This window comes from Ammospiza nelsoni, chromosome 3, assembly GCF_027579445.1.
Source record: "Ammospiza nelsoni isolate bAmmNel1 chromosome 3, bAmmNel1.pri, whole genome shotgun sequence".
Classification (NCBI taxonomy): domain Eukaryota; kingdom Metazoa; phylum Chordata; class Aves; order Passeriformes; family Passerellidae; genus Ammospiza; species Ammospiza nelsoni.
The window spans coordinates 12241290-12267040 of record NC_080635.1 but is presented as its reverse complement, the minus strand read 5'-3'; the positions used below and the strand labels follow the sequence as shown (position 1 = coordinate 12267040).

At 43.0% G+C, this 25751-nt stretch overlaps 1 protein-coding gene across 1 annotated transcript; it reads right to left on the bottom strand.

Annotated features, from left to right (window-relative positions):
* Positions 1-1134: 1134 nt before the first annotated feature.
* Positions 1135-25232, bottom strand: LOC132071157 (lutropin-choriogonadotropic hormone receptor). The gene is made up of 11 exons (XM_059468518.1): positions 25096-25232; positions 17447-17518; positions 14532-14606; positions 12814-12888; positions 12203-12277; positions 12037-12114; positions 9417-9485; positions 8716-8790; positions 7403-7588; positions 4849-4929; positions 1135-2518 (listed from the first exon to the last, which is right to left on the bottom strand). Exons 1-11 carry the CDS (start codon positions 25230-25232, stop codon positions 1321-1323), a joined length of 2121 nt encoding a protein of 706 aa, XP_059324501.1. The 3' UTR covers positions 1135-1320.
* Between the last annotated feature and the right edge of the window lie 519 nt (positions 25233-25751).

Sequence of the window (25751 nt, the reverse complement as noted above, 5' to 3'; positions counted from 1 at the left end):
CCTGCTTCATGCCCCACCTGTGGAATTGCTCATGAGCACAGCTGTGCTTACATCAAGAGCTTTTGCACTGATTGAAACCATGGCATCATGCTGAAGGTAAGAGTGGGTCAGAGATGTTATTGCTAATTATCACAATTATGAACTAATGATAGACCAGTCACTGGTACAAAGAATTGCTTTCATTAATGTGAAGCAAATGTAGCTGGTGGTGCAGTGTTTGGCAACAAGAGGAGTGCTTTGGAACTCAGTTGCTGTCACAGACTTGAAAGCAAAGGACTCAGCTGAAAAGAGAATGTAAAAGGTTTAAAGTGATTGCAGTAGTACTGTTCTCTTATGTATCAGACTCTGCACTTAAATTAGCAGTGCAGTTGCAAGTCTGGACCAGGCATTTAGCATGATCACTTAGCATCAGGCAATGCATAGTGAAGGAAAAGAGAGATTTTAATGGGAAAACATTGTCACAAAAAGGTAACTCTGCTTCATCACCTGGAATAGAGTCGGATTATGTGTGCTGAAGAGGATCTGGTGCATTCCTGAATGCCACTGGTGATGTCAGAGAGTGGGACAGGTGGAAATCATTCCTGAGACTGTCTCAGGAGGGAAAAGAAGGCAGCTCTCCTGCTGCAGAGAGGGAGCCTTTACAATTTACCTGATTTGTGTGTGCACATGTGATGCCCTAAATTGAGTCCTGTGTGCAGCAGAGGAGGTTTTGCATCTCTTGTGATTTCCAGATCACACATGGCTGTGCATGGGTTAATAATTTAAGTAAACTGCCCACCAGCTCAGACTGAGATCTAATGTAAACTGCAAAATTGCCTGTGACAAAGATTCAATAGATAAACTTTCCTCCTTAGTGACATCTTTACAGCCTATTGCTTGAATGCTCTTCTTTAACTGTGTGTAGGTGGCTGTGTAATTGGAAGCTTCTGTTGATGAAATGGAGGCTTCTAGTTTAGTGCCTCTTTCTTTAAACTAACAATGCCAGCACAGCTGATAGGAATGAAAAAAGAAGCCATGAAAGGTAGCAAACAGGCTTTAAATACTCCAGGGAAGCAGATCTGGAGAAAAAGAAGCCAGGCTGCAATCACTGCAGTACCTGTTAGCTTCAAGAACAACTTTACTCCTGGACTCTTCTGGTTCCCCACACAGAAAAGTTTTGCCTAATAGCCACCTTCCACACCTGTCATCACAAAGGAACAGAAGGGAAAACACCACTTTGAATGTCAGAACAGTTATGTTGCATAAGAATTACTGACTGGCATTTTTATTTATTATGAAATGTTCAAGACACTGTAAAACAATCCCTAGTCACTAAGATAATCACAACTGGCCTTGCAAAGGGTAACTTGGCACTCTGGGTAAATTTTCCTTGTGAGATGTCTTGTCCCGTGGTGCAGGATAGGGCTTCCCTAAGGCTGACAAGAGCAGGAATGCTTGGGAGGCTTTGGTGGGGGCCGTGGCTGCGCCGCCGTTCTTGCAGTTGGAGTTATAAGCAGAGAAATAGTTCATCCTGTAGAGCTCTGCTCGGCTCTTGCAGCAGCCAAGCTTGCTCATCAGCAGGAAGAAATCCCTCCGAAAGGCTTTGGTGAAAATGGCGTAGAGGAAGGGGTTAGCGCAGGAGTTGACGGGGTAAAACAAAACCAGCAGGATCTTGGAGTTGGTCACTGTGATGAGAGGAACTTTGAAGGCAGCGGATATGGCAAAAAAGGAGATGGGGGCCATGCAGGTGAAATCTGTGAAGATCAGTATTGCCATTCTCTTGGCGACCTTGGTGTCTTTATTGGCGGCCACCAGCTCTGGGTTCTGCACGGCGATGTAAATCTTGATGTAGCAAGCACAAATGACAACGAAGGCGACGACATTGAGCACCAAGATGAGCAGGATGTAGGCTTGGGACAGGCCCGTTTCGATATCCATGGGCAAACAGATGCTGACCTTCATGTAGCTGCTGACCCCGAAGAGAGGCAGCAGGGCTATCCCGATGGAGAAGAGCCAGCCCCCAAGCATGATGGGCACGGCGTGGCGCAGGCGCAGCTTGCGGTCCAGCTGCATGGCGTAGGTGATGGTGTGCCAGCGCTCCAGGGTGATCACCGTCAGCGTGTACACCGACAGCTCGCTGGCAAACACCGTGAAGAAGCCGGCCGTGCTGCAGCCGCCGCCCGTCTGCCAGTCGATGGCGTGGTTGTAGTACTGCCCGCTGGTCTGCGCGTCCACCGAGGCGATGAGCAGCAGGTACAGCCCCATGCAGAAGTCGGCGAAGGAGAGGTTGCACATGAGGAAGCGCGGGACGGTGAGCTTGTAGTGGCTGGTCAGCAGAACGAGGAGCACGGTGAAATTGCCGGCGATGGCCAGGATGTTGATGAACCAGATCAGCACCCTGAGGAAGCTGTAGCCCAGGATGTCTTCGCAGGGATTGAAGGCGTCTGGTTCCGGGGTGCACGTGAGGACTTTAGGCTGGCAGAAGTCATACTCAAAGTCAAAGCCGGCCATTTCGCTGTCGTCGAAAATGGTTGAGTAGCTGTAGGGAGAAGTCTCATAATCTGTTCCAAAGGAGTGCATCTTCCTCTCTGCTGACCACAGCAATGTGCTGTTGGAGTCAACGCTGTAACCATGAAAAAACCACCCCCCAAACAAAGTGAGTTATTATTTACATGCCACTCACATTCTTTTGCAAAAGACAACAGATAAGAGTTGTTCTAAAACAGTGACGTCCTCCATGTGTTTCTACAGGGTGTTTACAAATAACGAAGCCTTGTAAGGATGCTTTGTGTTTGGGAAGCAGCCTTGGAGAGCAGCAGGGGTCACAGTCCTATCCACAGAAATGCTCTCTTATACAACTTGCTTATTTGTAAGTACTTCACTTTCACTGCTTTGTGGAGGAGCCATGGTTCTCATGCTGCTGGTTGGCTGCAGTCCAAGCCACAGCAATACCTGGGCTGATGGGTTACAGGTTTGATGCACAGAGGTTTCACAGGCAGTTGTAGAAGCCATACTAACACAACCTATGGATTTTAACTGTGCACCTTTGCTCCCCTTAGGAAAGGCACTTAGCAAACAAATTCCTGAGACTGTGTATGGCTTGGGAGGTGCTGAGGAATTTGCTGTTTGCAGTATTATAGGACAAGGAGTAGAAGTGCATGGTTAACTAAATCACACTGATAGCTAGGAATTTGTTACATTTAGGCTGCACCCAATGCCTAATTAAAAATGTAGGTTTTTAAGATGGACTTCTAAAATCTCTAGGTCAGCAAGAGTGTGGTGATAAGCCTGCCAAAGAAGAAATGTGTTAAAAGTAAACACTGTCTTTTCTGGCACTTCCCTGCCATAACAGGTGCCCATTTCCCAACTTCCAAATCATCCTGATATGAGTGTTTGGTGGGCAAACACTCAGTATGCAGTGTTGAGACCTGGAAAATATCTCTATTGAGGACAACTGTTGAGAAAACTGGTAACTTTAGGAAAATTTAACTACATGCTTAAGCGTCCACATCTACTGAAGCATGTCCATTAAATTATATTTCTGGAGCAGGGTCTTAACTGGCAAATGAAATTGAGCTGCTTTTCAGCTATTCCTGTGGGGCAAATAATGTCCCAAACTCATTGTCCTTACTTCTCTCTGTATATGGAAAACTGCATTTACTTGCCTGGTTCAAACTGGAAAAGCAGGGAATACTTTTGACTCTATTTACTTATAAAAATGATTGTGATTTTCTGAGAGGCTGTGTGAATGTGCTGCTATGTGGAAGCTGGATTTTTGTGGGTTTTTTTGGTTTTTTTACTAATAAGAATTCAGGACTTTCAGATGATTTCTGCTGTGGTTCTGCAGCCATTAAGCCCATGAACCATAACCTTATTTTCACTTGCTTATTATAATGCCTGCTCATTGCTGGGAGAATTGCTGGGATTGGGATTTGCCAAAGGAAAAATCTTCAGGAGCCAATAGGCTGGGCAGACTATTTAATGCACAGCAGGAGTGCAACAGATGCTAATCCAAAACAAGCAGACAGATAAAACCAAATGGCAAGTGTAGGAGGCCTCACCAACCAGCAAACAAGATACTGTCCAAGGAAGTAATTATCCCAATGAATCAATCACATCTCAGCTGTATCTAGCCATTGGGATTTTGTGACCATAAGCTTGTTTCTTCTAGACTTTAGAATGCTTTGACGCCTCGTCAGGGCTGCTAAGAAGTCCCAAGGTCTCCCATGTAGCTGCAGAGGGATGAAGAATAGCAAATCTTTTAACTTCTCCCTTAAAAGCTGGGTTAGAGCCTGTGCCATCCAGCACAGCCAGCACAACAGTTCTGATATTAGCCTTTCTCATTGTCACACTGAGCACTGTCAAGCAAAACTGTGATGATATGAAAAGACTTGTTTAGACGGAGTAAACCACTGGCATGGGGTCATCACACTTCTAGCTCAGGGACTCCATTCTACCATGGAAAACTATTGATATGCAGAGTTTGAGTTATCCTTTCTATAGGCAAAAAAAAAAAAAGTTAACAATAACACCTCTTCTTTGAATCACACCAATAACAGCATTTATTTCAGGGGATGGAAACTCTCCATGTAGGCCACTAACTTCTGTAAATATTTAATCATAATTTTGAAATCCTTTCAGAATTCAGAAGACAAACTGGAATGAGAAATCTTGTGAAATCATGAGGGTTTTTTATTCCCCTTTCCTTTTGAAAATCCAAATCTTGGTTTAATGATTACCACTGTGCAACTTGTAGAGGTGACTGAATTGGCAGGCAAAGACCTGCTTAGTAAAAAACATGTGAACAGGAGAAAGGGGAGGAGGTCTGTATTTGCTACTTCCATCATTTCTATGCAGAGAGGTACTTACAGCATTTCGTTAGTTGGTCTCCTCATGGTGCTTTCACACTCCTTGGAGAAGTTGTCAAAAATGGAAAACAACAAATTCTGTCTGCAAGAAGGATGAGAAGAAAGTTAAGTTTCAGGCTGGATTTTGGCCAAAGCCTTGTCTTCTCTGCAAGTGATCTTCAGAGACACGTAAGGTAAGCCAGTGCTGGCCTCAAGGCAGCACAAATGTTCCTGCAGACATCTGGAAGTGGGAAGGAGAAGCCTTCAAATGCTGTGAAAATAGGCAGTGTCAGGTTGTGTAAGGTGTGTAAGGATGGTCTTTCAGCTTGGTTATTGTGTAGGATGTATTTTTTTTAATAGTGAAATACCTAGAACTTGGATTAAATTGTGTGTTTTGAAATATTGCATTGAAGTGGGCCAGATTCTCCACCAGGATGAATGGAAGCAGTTAGGCTGGCTTTTGGAGAAGTGCCTGTTCACAGCTGCTGGGAAACTGGCCTGATACAGAACCCCAGAATGGGCCAGGTTGGAAGGGACCATGGTGGGGCATCTGGTCCAACCTCCCTGTGTCATCCTAGAGCACATTCCAGACAGTCCTGGAATATCCCCAGTGAGGGGGACTCTAACCCTCTCCTTTTAACCTGTTCCAGTGCTTGGTCACCTGCACAGAAGGAAGTTCTTCATCCTATTCAGATGGAGCTTCCTGTGCATCAGTTCCTGCCTGTTGCTTTTTGTCCCATTGCCCAGCACCACTGAACAGAGCCTGTGCCATCCCCTTGACACCCTCCCTTCAGATACTGACAGACCTCATTGATGAGGTTCCCTCTCAGTCCTCTCTCCTTGGGGCTGAACAGCCCCAGCTCCCCCAGCCTTTCCTCACAGGAGAGGTTCTCCAGACCCTTGACCTCCATAGTAGCCCTCCACTGGACCTGCTCCAGGAGCTCCACATCTCTCTCATCCTGAGGATCCCACAACTGAGCAGAGGGCCAGGATCTCCTCCCTGACCTGCTGGCACTGCAGTTCCTAATGCAGCCCAGGATACCTTTGGCCTTCTTGGCCACAAGGACACGCTGCTGGCTCAGGGACAGGTCCCTGGATCCTCTGTAGAGCTGTTTTCCATCAGCTCAGCCCCAAGCCCATGCCTGGTGCATGGGGTGAACCTTCCTCAGGTGACTATTTTAAAAGCTGTCTGGGATCTGGAGGTAGACTTTGCGTGCTTGAAGTAAAGCAGTTTGAATAGTACAAGTTGAAAGGTGATACATTTGGCAAAATCTCTGGTTTTGAGCCTTTGAAAGTAGCAGCCAGGTATCTACCAGTATGAATGGAAATGGCTTTGTCTCACCTCATTGCTGATGCCCCTGGTAGGGGAGCAGTAATTTCTTGATTTGCATGGGATTTCCTCCCCAGCAATTTATTAAGAAAACAGTCACTTAATATAAATATAAGAAAGTGACTTGCTAAGGCACATCTGTTTTTATAGGCCATGCCCATGCGTCAAAGTCAAGCACCCAAAAAACAATAGAGTATCAGAAATGTAGTTATCTTTATCAGAATAAATACCCTTTTTCTCTGCCAGAGTTGCTCCTGCATTTAATACACTCAGAGATGTGATCTGTGACCGAATCAGTTCATTAGCAATGGAAATGCTTAACAGTAGAATCTTTGTTCTGTTCGTGCAGAATCAAGAACTCCTTAGTAAAATGAGGTAGGCAGAGAAAGCACAGATTAACCCCTAATGTTACCCTAAAGAATTGGAATGTACTCCTGCCTTTCCAGGATGTCCCTGAAGTGAAGGCAGGGGGGTGACACTGATCAGGCCTCCCACAACTGCCTGCTCAGTCATTGCTGGCCTTCATTTGAGATGGATGAGAAATGAGGCACCTCCATGGCTCAAACTAAACCCATCTGGAATTGCTTTGGCTGCCTGAAGCCAACTGGAGTTTGGTTTCTTTCAACCATAAATGCTGAAAAATGAGCTCCTGTTGTCTTGGGTTAACTGCCCCAAGTTTGTGGATGCAAAGCTCTCCCTGTGCCACAGTTTCCAGTTGTGGGGAGAACAATACTGTCTATTACTTGAAATGGTTGGAACTAAACTGTGTAATCTCTCTCTGTAGGCCTGGGGCAGGCATTAAATTTTGGTGGGTAATTGAAAGCTTGCCCTTTCTACTATGTCATCATATCACCTGTATTAATTAAGTTAAAGGCTACAGGGGTTTCATTTTATTTTTAGTTAGGGCAATGTGCTATTGATAAAAGTTTGTTTTCTGTAGGCCAGTAGGCTTTTAATTGAGATACCAAGAAAAATGTAAGCTTTAAACAAGCTTAGAATAATGTTTCTGCTGGCAGATCTGGGGCACAGGATGGGATCCATTTCTGCTCTAAAATAAATGGACATAATTTTCCTGGCCTTAGCCGAGATTTGCTGTTTCCTGCAAGGCCTTGCAATGCACCACAGTTTTAGGGTTTAAAATGTAACAGGAATAAAGATGATCAAACCATGTGAGCTGAATAAAGCAGAATTGCCATTTTGGAACTTCTGAAGCACTGTAGTACCATAATGTGCTGTTTGGACTTACCTTTCTGTCCTTAGATTTCGAAAAGCACAGCAGTGGCTGGGATATGTTAGGACAGCTTCCAGAAGACTGCTGAATTTATCCAGTGGTGGCAGCCTCTTTAATGAGTAAGATGAGGTTGCATTCAAGACCTGAATGGCCTCAAGCCCATAACTAGGCAGGGACTCCAGTGCTGTTGAAGAAATATCCCTGCAAAACAAAGAGCATTCACTTTTCTTTTCATCCCTGCAAAAATACCACCAAAGCATGACAGTAGACAACAGCAACTGGTTTTTTCATAAAGGTTCAGATCTGCTTCAGCACTGATGCCCAGCTCAGAGACATGGTCTGTGAACTACAGAGCAGCAGGGTAAGAGCATCCCTGTGGCTTGGCAGCTCCAGCCAGGCAAGGAGCTCCCTTGATCCTGGGGAAACTGAAACCCACCACTCCAGGGGCTGTGTCCTGACCTTTCCATTGGAAATTCATGCATGGAGTGAGAGATGTCCCTTTAAGCCAGAGACACTGAGAGAAGAAGGAAGGTGGGCAATAGTGACTCTCCAGCCAGCTGACAGATAGGACACTCTCCTTTCTCTCTGCTTGGCTCTGAAAGGCTGTTCTAGGTGCTTTAATTAAATGGCTATTAATTAAAACCTCAAAAATGTTGTCATTCTTGCCAACACAAACTTAAGGAGTTTGGCTTACAGTAACTTCAGAGGGGCTGTTGCTGTGAAAAATGTCCATTAGGACATTAAACAAAGGAAAAAAAGGCTCACAATTCTGAAAGTGATGTCGGTAATGCCATGTTCCATAAAGCACCAATAAAAGGCACAAAAAAGGCATGTGCAGCACAAAATGCTATTTACAGAAGCACACTGTGTTTTATTGCCAGGGCAGCCCTCCAGTAAGTCCTTGATTAATATGAGGATTATAATAACGAGTTTTATTCAGCATGAACTTACAGCGTGCAATCAACTGGTTCTCTTTTATAAACAAGTTCTAAACCTATATATTGCCAAAACATGTCCATCCTACTAAAGGATGGTTAGTTTACAATGTCAGAATATAAGATACAGGATCAGGAGGATCTGACACAAATAAAGCAAAATGTCTAAGAGGTGGAGATCAATGCCACCACTGGAACTGATATGTGTTATGCAAACTCCTTTCACTCTCTAATTTCATGGCATCTCCTTGCCATGTTTCCACTTTGTACACAGAGGTTAAGAGATCAAATCTCCCTCCAGACCTGAAGCTTGTGTTTGCTGTGGTGACACAGCCCTGGTGGCACAGTGCAGTTCCCACAGGACACTCAGGTCATGGAGCTGTGGACACTTACAGGACATCTGGCCCTGTGGCCCCTCTCAGGGCATCGTTGTGGATCCGCCTGAGGTTCTTGTTGTCCTTCAGGATCCTATGGAACAAAAAATGAACTCTCTTTACATCTGTGTTTTAAAAATCACTTTTTTGGTTTCTTCTTCACACCTGTTTTCCATTCTTTCTCCCACCACAGCAGTGGTTGTTGCACTGCCTGGCTGGGGAGTGCTTGTATTTCCCATGTGGCCTTTACTTCCTCTGATGCCGTCAGATCATTATCATCTACACTTAAATGTGATAAATTCCAAATTCTTCTGACTTAAACCAGGAGCAAACAGGCGGGTTCTTTCACTTCAGCAGCAAATACACATTTTGCCCAAACCATCACACTAGTCCTCCAGTGTGTGAGAGGGATTAAAAACTATTGATGTTTCCTGGCTGTAAACTGTAGATTAGCTCTGGACTACTGTTTCAAGTTCTACACTAATTTATGAAATTTTCTTAAGAATTATGAGCTTTTCTCACAAAAGCTGTACTATTTTAAGGGAAGTTGTTTCAGGAAAAGCAGTGAGAGCTGCAGGATTAACAACTGAGTCACAGTGACACTGAAAGTTGCAGTTTTCTCATGGGTATTGGGAAACAGAAGACACAGGAAGGAAGAACCTCTGACTATTTAAATTCTTATTTACTGTGTAAATTACTGAGGAGGGATAGCATACTCACAGTTGATTCAGCTTTGTCCCATTGAAGGCATGGCTGTGGATATCTTCAAATCCATTTTTATACAGCTTGCTGGAGATTAAACAAACATAAGGAAAAAAGATTTGGAAAAGGTGAGGTTACATTTTGTATTACAAGTTTCAAACCTCGGTGCTGCATTCATTTTAATGATTAGAGTCCCTGCTTTTAAAGAATGAAGGTAATATAGCTCTTAAATTAAGAAAGGTGCAGATTAAATTCTCTAAGCTCCTTCCTGCTTAGCTGCTGAAGAGAACTTCTGCTGAGGTACAGCTTTTCCACCTGCTGAGGGGCTCAGCTGTGCCTACCTGGGGCTGAGATCCAGAAACAAAGCATTAGTCCAGGTAAGCTCCTGGCACACAGACAACAACCTGGAGGCAGGAGACCTGGATTTTGTGGAGTCAGCAGGTGCAGGTGGAAGACTGCAAGGCTTAGAGAGGTGTCAGGTGGAAAGCAACTGTAAAGCCTGGAGGGAGCTGCTGGATTGCAGATCCTCTATGGAGGGACAAATCTGCCAAGGGACAGCTTTGCAGAGAGGCAGGGGTGAGCTGTGCATCATCCAGCAGGCCAGGAGTTATCAGCTTCTCCAAGGTGCTGCTGCCAGGCTTGATTTGTGCTGTGGGAGCCTTGCTGTCCCCTGCACAGGGACACTGGATGCCACCCTGCTTCCTGACTCCCCACCCTGGTGCCAGACACCTAAAGCCTCAGCTCTGCTACACCACAAAGAGGAAAAGAGGTCCAGCTCTTTTCCTTCAGCAGGAGATGTAACCTATAGGCCTATTAATAGCAATTTGTGATATTAAGTTCATGTATCCAATAGAAATTCAATACAGTCACTTGTATTTATTACTTTTGCTTTAATGTTAAGCCCTATTAGAAAACTTGGAACTGTTTATGAATTAAACAATATTTTTGTGGCTTTTCTACTTGCTTTTGGGACAGCACAAACTGGCCCTGTGAAACCAAGTGCTCAAGTGTGGGGAGCACCTGGTAGATACCACTTGATAGATGGTATCTACCTCAGCACAACGCTGAAATTAGTAATAGCCCTAAAGACCATGACAATATGTGGGATCAATTTCCCAATTCACAAGAAACATTAACAGCTGGAAAGGCTAAATTAGCTATTTGCAGTGCAAAGTATGACTGCAGGGTGACTTTACACCTCCATAGATTACTTGTGTTCCACCAGACCATGCTGTAGCAGGAGGAATTACTCCCCCTAATTACAGCTAACAACATGGGGTGGAGTTAACACAGAGCTCTACAATTAGGAAGATGCTGATAAGATAATTCTTTTCTTCTTGTGGTGAGATCCCAATCACAAAAGGATGGGAGAAAAATGACTGTTGGCTGTTTCCTGACTCAGACTCCCTCCCATTTAACACACTTTAGGGTTACAGTAAAGACTTTAAGCACCTTTCTCCATCTCTTTTATGTTCATTTTCTTGCACCATTAGCAGAATAATAATTTTTCTGGAGTTATTTTGAGAACTTGCTGGGAGGAAAGAGGCTCATAAGATGAAATGATGCACTAATCCAAGCAATTGCTCCTCTTTAGCATCGTGTAGGAGTAGCATTCAGTCACATTTATGCCCAGCTCCTCTCTCCTTTCCAGAAGGTATTAGTCAATACAGAAAATCTGGGTTAAAATTACTGTCATGCTGGCACATCAGCCTGATGAAGAGCCCATCAGCTGCAGTTCTTGCAGCTCCTTTGCAGGTGCAAATACCCCTGGAGTTTTGGGCAGGGCTCCTGTTGGATGTGAGCTGGAGCCTGGCCCCTAAATCCAGGCCTGTGGCTACTACACCTGCTCTCTGTGGATCACAGGGTCCTTCCTTGGGAAACCCAAATTTTGGCCTAAATCCTGCCAAGAGGCTTAGCTTGTGATTTCTCGTCTCCCAGCACTACTTTGTGGAAGTTTTCCTGAAGCCAAGTGAGCTGTGAAATCCATACAGAGTTCTTGCTGTGCTGGCAGAGGACATTACACCTTGGCTTTCTGCATTCCTCAGGTGGGGCATCTCACAGCATCAAACCCACCCACCTCAAAGGGGGCTGGAACAATGAACCCACTGCTGGCTAAAAGGCAAGTCTTGGGTGTGGAGACTTACAGGGATCTCATAGGAAAATAAACTGAGGCAAAAGAAATCAGGGTTAAGAAGCAGTAGCCATAGTTTGTACCAATTTGTTCTGTGTCTCCATCCCTCCTTTTCAGAGGAATCCTGTGCAGCTGAAGCTGAGCTCTCCCAGACTGCTTGGTCCCTGAAAGCACTGTTTCAAGAAACCACATCCCTGAGGTAAGAACAGAGACTTTGGCCTCCAGTGCAGTTTTTGTAGTTTATATCTTGGTGATGGTATTTTTAAAAACAACATTACATGGAAGATGAAGATTTAGATCTCTGGTCCTATTTCCTTTCCTAAATAAAACTCTGCTCTTCATCTTGAAGAACATCCCTATGTTTCTTAGGCATTTAAAATTCAGCACACAATACATATTTATTTTTTATGGGGCTGAATGTCAAGATTTTCATGAAGTCAACCCACTTTCCTCAAGCAGAAGTGTTATCCTCACAGAAGGAGCTAGAGCTAGGATTATTGTACTCACAGAGTCAGTGATTCATTGTTCATCCCTTGGAAAGCATTTTGTGGTATAATTGTCATACGCAAGTTATCACAGAGCTCCCTTTGGAAGGAAAGAAAAAAGGAGTTCTTGTCAGTGTCTCAGGAGCAGGATGGAAAACACAGCTGGGTTAGCATGGGTCTCTACTTACAAAATAAAATGAGCTTCCATTGAGAAGATCTGTGTCAGGTCTGGAAATTGTCTTATTCCAGTGTTACAAATGCTCCTAGAGAAAAACATAATTCCTATTTATAGAAGGAAATATTACCAGAGTGGATGCAACAAGAAACTGACTTGGTAGGTGTAAGTTTAACAGTGATTTAAAAACTGACTGACAAATCTAATTTTTAAAGTAGGCTCCAAAGGTATTTGTAAGACCTGTAAAAATCAAGTTTTCAGAATTCTCAAGCAGTGTCCTAGAGGAGCAGCATATGTTCTCACTACATTAAGCATGAGGGAGAGATTTTAGTTACATCTTCTGTTTAGTACTCTGTTAAAATGCAAGCTTTATTCTAGAAATAAGCACTTATCAGAACTACTTTGAAGACTTCTGTTTTGTCCACCACTGCCCTGCCCTTGAACACAGAAAGACCTCACTATTGGCTAACTCCGGGTTAAAGCTGTTGTAAAAAATGTACGAACCTCTAGGATGCTGTAATGCATGAAAAACCTTTCTCCTTACACTCCTTAATTTGATTTGTCTACTCCTTTGGAGAAAAGAATAAATAGAGCAAACAGAAAAGGAATAGAACTCTTTCTTACAAGTATTTTAGCCTTGGAAGATTTCTGAACGCTCCGTCCTCAATGTGCAACAGATTTTTTGTGTTCAGGATTAATCTGCAGCAAGGGAAAAAAAAAAGTCAGTATTATAATCAATATAAATTTGGGAGGACCCTGAGTTTTGCTTGCAATTTACTTTCTCAGAAAACAGCCTGCAAATGTGCTACTAGGTGCATTTTGTGGTACTGTTGGTAATAAAAACAGCCTGCAATTTTTAGGCAGCCAACACAAGATATCACTGCCTGAATTCTCATGGTTTTCTGAGCTGATCTGGCCTGCATATCCTGGTCACTGGTGGGAGTTGGCATTTTAAGCTTGGACCTGAGGGTGTGAGTGTGCCTGGTCCTTGCTCCACAATCAGACCCCTTCAAATCATTCCTCATTTCCATTACATTGCTGATGCTCTTCTTAGCCAGGAAAGGCAGTTCCTCAGATAGTTTAACCTCTTAGGAGCTCCATGGACTTCCTTAGAGCAGTGGTTGGTAGAAGTGGATCAGCAGAAACTGGGAGAGAAATGTGTGAGAAATCCTATTTGCTAGTGGTCACCTAAAAACCAGACAGATCTCTTAATCATGGAGCATTTCTAGCAGCTGAACTATCTGGAAAAGCTTTGTTTGCCCTAAAGGCCAATAACTGAAGGCCACCTCCCTCCCAGCCCATTACAAAATACAAAGGTTTTAGCATATGAAATGGTAAAAAAAGTTGAAATTCAAGGATGCCATTGAACTCACTACCCTGATCATCCATTGAATGTGGATTTGAGTGCAGCTTGGGACATCAAGCCCTTGCAATGTGAGTCCTGCTCAGCTCTCAAGATTCAAGGAGGTTTGTTTGCCAGCTTCCTATAGCTCTTCAATGGCCTTGCTTAGCTTTTGGGTTTTGGAAGACAGGCATAAGACAAGCTATGCATAAGCTGTAGGTGAATGCATGGGGTGAAACCTTTGATTCCTTCCCTAAGCACACCACTGATTCTAGTGGAAGCTGGACTCAGTCAGAGGTTGAGTAATCTGTATCCCTTGCTTGTGTGAGTGACTGGCTTCAGTGATGTTCACATATAAATGAAAAAGGAGATGAATTTGTCCTCAGTTGCACAATTTTCAGCCAGTCACTGGTCGTGCTGTGCGAAAAAGGCAGTAATGAGATATTGAATCAGATTTAGAGTTTCCAATTCCACTAAATATTTCAGAGCATTCTCCTACTCGTTGCCTGTTGCTTTTAACTCTCTCTCTCTCTCAGATGCCTGTGCTATGAGGTCAAGTTTAAAATCAGTGCATGTTCTGTTTGAGTAATATTTTAGTGCTGCACAGAAGAGCTATGCATACTAAGCAGCTGCATTTTAATAATGTAGGGCTTTGAAAATGGCATCTTCAAAAAGAAAGATTTTTCTCCTCTGTTGTCATCTCAAATTATTTCCCCACTCAGAAAACCTGACAGTGGCAGAGCTCCCCTCCTGCCACTGAGCTCACAGAAAGCAGTGGGACTCTGTGCAGGGATGTCTCTAGATCTCCAAGGCCAGGCCTTACAGAGTGCTCACTGTTTTTACACAGGACTTTGGAGAGAAATTTTCTCATCACACATCTCAATCAAAGCCAATCAAAGTCACAGAGACAGATCTGGTCCAGGAATACTTCTCTGCAGCCTGTGTGCTCCTTGGTGATCCGAAACCACAGCGTGGATGCCTTTTTTAAACTGGTGCTCACATTTCAGACAAGGAGGGGAGGCTGTCAAAGGCACTCGCTTCTATTCTCTCCAGGGAATCGCTCTGAGAGATTTCACTGCAGTGAAAAACAGCAGACATAAAGCAACACATTACCAGAAAAGACCCCAGAAATTGGCTTTCCACTTTGTATTTCCTTCCTTTATGCGCATTTGTTCAACCCCTCCTGTCAGTCTTGTCTGTGCCTCACCTCAGACATCCTGGCAGGCCCTGCCAGTGGGGTTTGGGAGAGGACCAGCCTTTTCTGTCTTGGCAAAAGGGAAAGCCAACCCTTAGGAATGAGTGCCACTGTAAGAGCCAATTTCCATTTCCTCAGTAAATTACAGGTGAGTTAGAGACTGAGGGCCAGAGCAAATGTAAGCAGAGTGAGCCCAAACCTTGTAAGCCTTTTCCTCCCTCCCATTGTTGGTTCTGCTTAGAGAATTTATTTGTGGGGTGAGGACACGGATAACATTCCCAGTGCTTCGTGTTATTATCAAGTCAGAACTATGGTCCTCTCATCCACAGATGTAGAAACACACAGATATGGATTCAGCACACTTCACGAGCAAAGTTTGGATTTAAATGCCATTTTCATTACATGTGTGCAAACTGAAAAGAAGTATCTCTTTTCATCCTGACACAGACAAACATGACAGTGTTTGGTGGCACTCTGGGATTGTGATGTACAGATGCTCCTGTTCCACATGTGTACTCAAGATTAATCAATACTGACATAGAAAAACAAAACAAATTTATTAGATGCTTGCTAAATGCTCTAATGTTTTATTAATTATAAAAGGAGCAAAGCAGAAACAAAGTTTCATTGAAAATTTTGCTTTTTAATTTTTCCAATTATTTATTATTAATTAAAATTTTACAATGACAGCCCAAAGGGAAGATTCTGAAAGCTTCCAAGCAGAGAACTGATGAACAAGTTGATAAGTTGCTCCTTTTCCAGGTGAGCATAAATGAAGGATGGCAAATGAGTTTTCCAATAAAGAATGTCAGCCTAGAAGCTTCCAGAAGTTATGAATTGATGACCTGCAGAGCTAACAAGCCTGAAAAGATTGTTTAGCATCTTTGGGATGTACAGTAATTTTGTGATAGTTTAAGATCTAAGAGGCTATGCAAAACTGAGTCCTGAAAGTAAATTGTGTACATTGATGCATATATAAGGGAAAGATCTTCAAAATTTCTCAACAGAATTGGCTAGAAGGGCACACAAAGCAAGCCTAAGATTACACACTATCAAGAAAAAAAAATTTTCCAAACAACTGGACTGTGTTTACATCATCAGAGTCAGCATTGTCACAGTCCTGAGTGTCAGCTTAATTCAACTGCAATTATGAGAAGACAACTCTATTGGTGATACAAAATCACTTAGACCAGAATAAATTCTGTATTTCATTTGTGGTGGCAAAGGGGGATGCACACTAGAAATCACACAGTTATTGTGTATGTGTGTTTTAAAGAATTATCAAAGATCTTTTTCATCATCATAAATTCAGTGAGAATGTTATTTTTGGTATTGCATCAGTTAATTATAAATAAAAGATGGATGTAAAATAAGTGGCCTGATTCACAGGCTAGGTGGGATTAGTGCCTGCTCACAGAACTTTTTTGAGGTCTGAAACATGGTTTTTTCATGGGATCCTCCCTGTGAGCCACAGTTTTTCTATTGGCATATGTTGGAATGACTTGAGGCATGAGAATAATTTAGCATCTTTCAGAGAGTGATGTGTTGCCAAATAGCTTATTCATAGATTTATAATTATAAAATATGTATTTTTCAAAGCAGCACTAAATCTCAATAAATTGATGAAGTGTTCTACAAACTAACTTCAGAAAAATACATTGATTTCCACACAGTAAATTTGGAGATATTCATTAAAAACACGCAAAAAGATCAATTAAATTCCTGTTATGGAAGGGATGTTGTCCAAGAACAAAACATTCTTGATGGAGACTATGACATGTGTACAGTTTGAGAAAGTGTAGCCTCAAGTCATGCAGGTAGGAGAAATTTTGTAGATTTAAGTTGGTCTCCAGTGTGAAAATAATCAAGTTCTCATTAAACATTCAGATGTAAGTGGATGCAAGAATACAGCACCACTGGATTCTGCTTTAATACTGTATTGCTGTTGGATATGTGCAGCAGAGAAGTACAAAAAGTGCACCTTGAAAAGAAAGCAGCATCTTCTGTGCTGCTGCTTAAGTTCTGGGGGAGGTCATTTCCCGCTCCTCACTGCACTGCTGAGTCATCAACTTTGTCCTTTAGAGGCCACTCAGTGCAGACAAAATAAAAAATAGAAAATAATGGAGACTCAAGCATGCCATTTCAGCTGGAATAACAGCAGAAATGAGGGCAGGAGGGGTGAGAAGAGCCTTATGGTCTGAATCCTTGATGGAAAATGGGTACAATGCTGAGGGTCAAGAAGCAGCGCAGACCCGGTGAGCAAAATTACAGCACTTGGAAACTGAAAGATCAAAGAAAGGGCTCAATCCTACTGATCCTCTGCCAAGCTTCTCTCTCACTGCAAAATGCTGAAGAAATGCCTTATTTGGGTCTTCTACAAATGCATAATGTGCCATGGCTGTCATTGCAGAGGTAATGTTTGATGATAGAAATCTATCTCCTCTGCTAATCAAATGCTTCTCTCATCAGTTACTAAGCTGTATCCAATTCTCTCTGACATGATTCACATTTCATTATTTGATCTCTAAACAGCTGTTAAAAATCACACATTTTCAAAGGATCTTTTGTGTACTGTTTACATGAAAAGGAATGCTATGTTTATCCTTCCCCTGTGGTTTTATTTCATCAATAGAGTGTATTAGCATTTTTACATTATTATAAAAAGGATGATTTAAAAAAGAAAATTAAGGAAAAGCCTATGGAAAATATTGACAACTTACATGATGAAGGCATCTTGAAGTCCTTCAAATGCATGTGATGGGATTACTTTTACAGGGAGATGAGTAAATGATCTGAAAAAAAACAGAAGAGAGGGAGGAAAGGGTTGTAAGGCATGGGGTTTCTTTGTTTATAATTGTACCATTATGGTAGGGAGAAAACCAATAAAGCATAATGCCACCTTATTTTTCTCACAGTTCTCTGTACCTCTGGTGCCTGATCCATTTGGCATTGATCTCAGTTAAATGGAATTCAAAAGATATGGTGTCAGTTCCTCAACAGCATAAATTTGAGAGTAATCATCAGATCAATAATAATCATAACCTATTTAGTAAATTTATAGCCTGATGAAAGTAGGCTATAAATTCACAGTTAAAGGAAGCTACAGGCTATTTAAAGTTAGATCCTCAGAACAAGTGACTTTCATATAAAGCTTTCTCTATTAAAACAGTATCTTTGTGTTGGCTGCACCATGTTCTCCTCCCAGCAATATCCCTGTAATGTTGCAGTGTGGTATCATGAATGTGGCTGTGCACAAAGTGTAGAAGAACTTCAAATCAGGCTGGTATAAAGGAATTCTTTTTTTTAAATAAATTGCATCAGTGTGGTTAGTTGATTCAAAACAAGTGTGCATTTTAAATTTAATTTTTCAGTTTCTCTGATTGAGAAATTAACAATGATGTGGGAGGCAGAAGCACATTTTACCATTCTCCACATCTGAACCACAGTACTTTTACCAGCCAATTTATCTATCCATGACCACATTCTCCCTGATAACAACCATAGGAAAATATTTAACATATTTCAAAATGTTATCTCTGTGAAAACAGATAATTGCTCCATTTTGCTTTAGAATGACAAATATCAGAGACATTTGTTTCCCATCCTTAAACTCACCCCCTCAAGGCTTTTTGACTGAAATGTTTTCATGCTATTCACATAGACTGCTTTTTTTTTTTCCATTATTATTATAATCTTTTATATAAAGAAATATGTTTATTGTTGGCAATATTTATGTTAAATGTTCATCAAGTTTTATATATAAAAATATATTTAATATATAATATATATAATTATATATTTCTATATATTTTACATAAAATATAAATTTTATATATTTTAAATTATAATTTTAAATATATATTTTTATATATTTTATATATTTTTTATATTTTATATAATTTTTAAATATATATTTAAAAACATGTCATACCTACACATTAGAAAGGCAGGCTGTATACATACTGTGTCTAGGGGTTACAAATATGCATGTACCAAGGAGCCTGGAAGTCACTTCCTAGCTATGTTCCAAAAAGTCTGTATGATTTGGGGCAAATAATTTAGTTCCTTTGGACCTTGTCTCGCTGTCAGTAAACTGGGAATAACAATGCTTCCCTACCTAACAAAGATATATATGTTTGTCATTCCATTGTGATTGGGTCATACCTGCGTCCAGATTGATGCTGGCATGTTTTGCTCTGTGTGAGGTTTGGCTAAATCAGGAATGAAGCTAAGTCATGCAGCTTGAAGAATGTATTTTTTCCCTGAAGGGTAGAGACAGGTAGAAGTAATCTGCTGTAGGTTTTAATACTCTGAGCCAAAAGGAAAAGAACTTCAGAAAGAAGCAAAAAGAAGAAGCTGAGAAATTCCTGCTCTATAACCCTATAAGTGCACCATCAACTCAGGAACAAAGGAAATGGAAATGTGACTGAAGGTGCAAAAAATAAAACCAAATTTTGACTTTCAATTACATCAGGCCATGAGCCTACTGCCTCCCTGTGACATGCTGCTGGGTGAGCAGGGTGCTGGTTGTAATGGATGTAGAATAAGTGGCAGGTGATGATCCTCAAGGATCATCATTGGAGTAACAGGTGATGATCCTCAAGGTGCTTTCCAAACCATTCTATGATTCTGTGAATATTCACTGAACAACCCCAGCTCTCTCAGCCTGTCTCTTTAGGAGAGGTGCTCCAGCCCACTGAGCATTTTTGTGGCCTCCTCTGGATTTGTTCCAGCAGGTCCACATCCTTCTTGTGCTGGAAGCCCTTGAGCTGGGTGCAGCTCTCCAGGTGGGTTCCCACAAGAGTAGAGTAAAGGGGAGAATCCCCTCCCTTGCCCTGCTCCTTTGGATGCAGCCCAAAATACCACTGATTTTCTGGGCTGCCAGCACACATTGATGGCTCATGTCCAACCTCTCCCCCACCAGCACCCCCAAATCCCTCCCAGAGCCGCTCTCAATCCATTGTCTGTATTTGTGTTTGGGATTGCCCTGGCCCACAGGCAGGGCCTTGCCCTTGGCCTTGCTGAGCCCCCTGAGGTTTGCAGCCTCAAGGCCTCGAGCCTCTCCCACCTCTCAAGGTCCCTCCTCCCCTCCAGCGTGCTGATCCCACCACACAGCTCAGGGACATCCCCAAACCTGCTGAGAATGAGCTCTGTCCCACCCACCACGCTGCCAACAAAGGTGTAAATCAGAGCTGCTCTCAGTGTGACCCCTGAGGAGTGTCACTTGTCCTGCTCTCCACTCAGGCATTGAGCCATTGACCAGCTCTGAGTGCAACCACTTATCCACCAAGTGTCCCACCCATCAAACCCATCTCTCTCCAATTTCAACACAAGGATGTCATGCAGGCCAGTGTCAAATGCTTTGCACAAGTCCAGGTAGATGATGTCAGTGGCTTTTTATCATCCACCACTGCTGTAACCCTGTCCTAGAAGGCCATCCAATTTGTCAGGCATAAGATTTGCCCTTAATGAAGCCACATTGGCTGTCACAAATCACCTCCTTATCTTCCATATGCCTTTGCATGGCTTCCAGGAGGATCTGCTCCAGGATCTTGCCAGGCATGAAGGTGAGACTGAGTGGCATGTGTTTCTTTGGGTATTCCTTAGTTCCTTCTGTAAAAATGGGGGTTATGTTTCCTCTTTTCTTAATTCCATCAGGGTGTCAGCTTTCCTAACCTGATCCCATCTGCTTAATTTTTCTGTGCTCCTCCCAGGCTACCTGTATCTGCTTCCACCTTCTTCCCTGGTGACTTGCCTGACTTCCTCCTTCTTGGGATGTATCACTTCTGAGCTTGGAGCTGATCTGGAGCTTTCTTGGGCCCCTTTTCCCTCCAGGGCTCTATCCCCTGGGACTCTGCCAAGCAGGTGCCTGAAAAGACCAAAGGCTGCTGCAGTCAGGGGTGCTGAGCTTGCTGAGTGCTCTCCTCACTGTCCTAAGATCCTCAAAATCATTTATGGTCCTGAGAGCCAAGGCTGCCCTTGGGCTTCACATTCCCCACCAGCCCCTCCTTGTTGGTGGGAACAAGGCCCACACTGCACCTCTCCTCCTTGGCTCCTCTATAACATGGAGACAGAAGTTATCATCAAAGGATTCCAGGAACCTCTTGATTGCTTATGTCCTGCTGTGGTTGAAGTCCCCCCTGAGGACCAGGACTTGTGAATGTGAGGCTGTTGCTCTCTCTTTGTAGATGTCTCATCTGCTCTGTCTTCTTGGTGGGATGGCCCGTTCAGATTTCTTTCTGACAGCACTCAGATTGTGAAACTCAGATATGGCCATTCAGCTTTTGGCAAAAATGTTTTTCAAAGCTACAAAGCTTCAATACATCTAACTTGCCTACACTGCTGGCCTGACTTCTGTAGCTCATGAAAGGAGGGAGGCACCCATCTTTAATACAAGTTGCCTGCACTGTTTTGAAGACTTTTGTTAAAGGATAAATATTTGCTCTTTTAAGAAAATCTGTAAAGTTTCTTTCATATCTAATGTATCATGACTTGTGTGCTTGTACTCATTGCTGTCATTCATAGCTGACAATTCTGCAGCTCCACAAAATTGCAGGACTTCTCATCTTTGGAAAAAGACAGGAAGAAGTGGAGCCAGACTTCCTGGCATTCAGCAGCCCTTGGCATTTCTATCTTATCAAGATTGGTTTTCAAGGTACATAATTCTATGCAGTAAGGTTTGAAATGGCCAAGCTAAATGTATGTAAGGCTATCCAGGAGCATTTGGAAAGACAGGAACTGCCACCACATGGACTTGAGGTCCAAGAAAAGCTTTTGAGAGCTCTGGATGCCCCAAGAGCTCAGGATCACTTCAGTCCTGCTGAGGAGGAGTCAAAGCCCAAGCCCACTCCCACCACTGGAGGAAATTGCTGTGTTACAGAAGTGACCTTTTGCAAAAAGTGTTTAGTTGAACTGATTAATAATAACAATAATAACATAAAAAGCACAGGCCCAATAGCAAGAGGTGTGAATGAGTTGTTGTAGCTCAGTTGGTTGTTTTATTTTAATATGTCTATTTTATAGGATTACTTGTATTTTTAATGCCCAAAAGGTGAACATATAAGGTAGACTGCTGTTGGCAAGCATTTAATTCTGTAACATCCCTAAGCTTGGGAGGATTGGGAATATTGATTGAAACTATGGCTGAAAAAACACTATTTTCCTAGGATTTTTATAATTTTCTGGGGGGCAGTGTAAAGGGTTGGCATTGATTTTTGAAGTCCTGCATATTGGGCATTGTCTACCTGAAATGTGAACTGTGATATCACACAAGCACCCAAAGTAGCATTTTTCACTAGGTGATGATGAGTCATATAATCTCCTATGGAAGACACTTTCCTGAAACTGAAATCTTTTGACAATCCCAAAGAGCCAAATATGTCCCCAATAAAGACATGACAGAACTATCTACTTCTTCAGGCTTTTGCCACAGAGTTTTCTATTTGATATTTTATAATTTGGTGCCTAATCACATGTCACTAACCCAACCCAGAAGCTCTGCAAGCAGGGGCACACGTTCAGATACAGCAAAGTGAACGTCACCAAGAAATGAAGTTTTTGAAGGGGCAAAAAGATCTGAAGTTATCCAATACCCATTGCTGCACAGTTGGAGTTGGGTGCCTTTGCAGCTAGACTTTGCTTAAAACCCCAAAGTACATATGAGATTTCAAAAGAAGAAAAATAATGTTTTGTTTCAAAATATAGTGTATTAAAGATTATTTTCCTTCTGAGGACATGTAGCTGCTGTAGCCAAAGGGCATTCAAAGGTGTCTGAATAATGGAGGTTCTATAGTGTTTGTGTAATGTCCAAACTAACAGCAGGAATTTGAGAAAAAATATGGTCAATTCAGGACTGTATAAACCCCATAACTCTGCAACCTGTCAGAAGCCAAATAATTTTGAAAAAGTTTTTTAGCAATAATGTCACATGGCAAGGATAACTTGGGTAAAGAAAAATGGCTGAAATTTCCCTATGGGAAATAGACTGTGGACATAGCAAAGTATCAAAAATACATTTGGAAGCACAGATCATTACAGCATCAGATTTTACTCAGATCTATCTGGAGTTACATAGTGGAGCTTATTTTCTTGACCATACAATTAAGGACTATTCTGAGGTCTGGCACTGATGGAAGGATGTGGGCAGAAGGAACTGTGCTGGAACAACCTAAAGCAGCATTTCCCCCCCAAATTATTAATGCACTTGCAGCCCCACACTGCAATTCCCCTGGTACATGGGAATGAGGGGTTATGAAAGGAAAAAAATAACATTCTCTTGCTTTCTCTCTCATGCACAGAGCTGTGCAGGGCAAGAAGAGAGCTAGGAGGACTGAGAGTATGGAAAGAGAAGCAGTCAGCACTAACAAAGCTCCAAAAACTGTATGAATAAGAGAGAGGGGAAGACAACAGCTAAATGGGTAAGAAGAAACTGGTATGAAAACCAGAGGAAGAGATGAAAGAAAAGTAAAAGAGGTTGAATAACTACTAAACAAAAGAGTGAGAATATATGTACACCTGTGGAGTTAGTGACTGCATTCATATGTACAGCTTTGTAATTGTATGGTGAATGCAAGTTTTTAAATAAAAAAATACAAAGAAGTGGAAATTTTAATAGTACGGGTTCCAGTTCAATATAAATCAGGCTGGAAGCAGAAGGAGCTGTACATGTCTGTGAAAGACAGGGATTTTTTTAACATTTAAGTGTAAATATTTTTTTTGTAGGAGTATTGAGCTAAATCTTGGTTGAACTCTTTTCTGACTGTAAAGTTCGTTTCTACAGCCAGCCTAATAGCAGGACTTTGTGTACAATCATTAGGATTAAATGTTATGTTAAAGGTAGAAATGAAATTTTTATTTCTTCTTTTTGTCCATTACCTAGCCCTGTTGCTCTCAGTGAGGCAGAAATGGCAGCGGCCATAAACCCATTATCTGTCCTAACGTGATCACTGAGAGATGTGATTTCTTCTTGGGGTGACAGATGGAAAAAGGAGAAATAAAAGATAAAACCAAAACAGAGAAAGAATAAAATCAGGTATGTTTAGGGCTCTTGATAACCTCTCTGGGCTGTGATGTGCATCATCCTAATAGACATGTTTAATCCACTCTGTATGTGCTGTGAATACTGAGGAAGAAACATGATGGGAGAGTCTCCTGCTCCCATGGGCTCTGCTTTCTCTGACACTAAGGTAACACAGGGAAATAGGGAGCGAACAAATCCAGGACACAGGTTTTTCTACAATCTCTGACTTTGGAGGAATGGTTCACATAGATGAGTACAAATTAGGTTTTCTTGCTCCTATCCATTCTTGAGCTAGGGAGAAAGGGAAGAGGAGCTCAGGGTTAGTAACATCCCTAGGGAATTTCAAGAGCGAGTTAAATTTACAAACAAGTCAGATGAGAATGGAAAACACAGACTTTGTTTCCAAAAGGGTCATAATATGAAAACCCCAGCTCAATTCATGCAGAGATAACCAAGTGATCCTGGAAATGGCAACCATCCTATTGGCTGCTCCTCTAATCCCATATTTTGATGCCATGATTGTTTAGATCAGAGCTGTAACTGAGCCCATAAACAACACAACACTTTAATAACTACATATATCAATTATTTGGTCTGGTCTCCTAAACCATGAGCTTGGACTATAGTGTGAGAGTGGAGAAAGGGAATGCCCATGATGCCTTGTTTTAATTTAATCCTAATTCCCAGCAAAGCATTAAGCAGAAAGTTATGATGGACCACCCTGCAGAGATCTAAACAGCTGTCAAAACTCACAGCAGCTTTTTTTACTAAGAGAGGGGGAAAAGAAAATAGTGAATAACTTGTCAGTGAGCTGAACCTCAAGGATTTTCAATGAGCCCAGTGAAAAGGATTTTGATGCTTCAGGATAGAGGGAAAATTAATCACACAAACTTTGGGAGAAGAGGTTGCAAGAAGTCCAACAGAGTTGTGAAAGAATAAAACCAAACCCTAGAACTGACAGAACGCTTAAATTGACTACTCAAGACTTTAATCGGGTTTCTTTAAATGTAAGCATGCCATTACAAGGCGTTGGTTTTGGAACAGGAAAAGCAGTTTATGCCTCCGGCCGCAACGAGAGACCACAGAAAAAGCCCTGACACCTGCACCCCGCTCCTCTGTCACTGAGGCTGCCGGACGAGAAAAAGTCCCTCAAGGATGCTCGCCTCCTGCCAAAGGGGAAAACTCTGCGTCCGTTTCAAACTTTGAAAGTTCCAAAACTTCAGACGCGCATCCCGCACCTCCGCGCGGCCAGGGATGCTCCAAGGGCCCAAAGGCACGGCGGTCCCCCCGTCCCGTCCCCCCCAAACCCCGTGGCGGTCCCCGTGGGTGGGAGCATCCCGCGGTACTTACGCGCGGGCGGGCGCGGGCAGCGCTCCGTGCGCGGGCGGCGGGCAGCGCAGCGCTCCGTGCGTGCAGGCGCAGCGCAGCGGGCAGCGCCCGCCCGCCGCCACCGCCAGCAGCAGCAGCAGCAGCAGCCGGGGCACCATGGCCGGCCCCGCTCGCCTCTCGCTCGCCTCCGCTCGCCCGCAGCCCCCGGGATGCGCCCCCGCCTCCTCCGCCCGCCTCCGCCCGCCCCGCGGCTGGAGCGCCGCCCGCCCGCCCGCCAGCGGGGATGGGGATGGGGATGCCGCACTCCGGCCACGGGGAACAGCCTTCCTTCCGCGGCTGCTCCACCTGGGAAAGCTGGCTGCAAGGCCTACAGGTGGCTGGCAGAAGTTGCCGTGGGTTTTCAGAAGTTCTGGTCCCCACAGTCTTATCTAGGAGGGACCGCAAGCGATGCTGCCCCGTTCCTAGAGGAAAACCCAACTCCCCAGTGCCCCCCTGTGAAAAACGCCAATCACTTGTTTTTCAAAATTTTAAAAGCAATAAAATGGTTATATAAAAAAAAAAAATAGTAGTACAATTAGAGTAATAACAATTTGAACAAATCGAATTAGGAAAATATGAGACAATAGATACAAAGAGTTACGGATGTCCGGGTACCTTTTTCTGGGCAGCACGAGCCC

Coding starts and splice junctions, on each gene's coding strand:
- LOC132071157 (XM_059468518.1), bottom strand. CDS start 25,232: ATGGTGCCCCGGCTGCTGCTGCTGCTGCTGCTGGCGGTGGCGGCGGGC. Junction 8,791..9,416: donor GGGACAAAGCTGAATCAACT/GTGAGTATGCTA, acceptor TTTGTTCCATAG/GATCCTGAAGGACAACAAGA. Junction 2,519..4,848: donor AGACCAACTAACGAAATGCT/GTAAGTACCTCT, acceptor TTCTCCCTACAG/CTACTCAACCATTTTCGACG.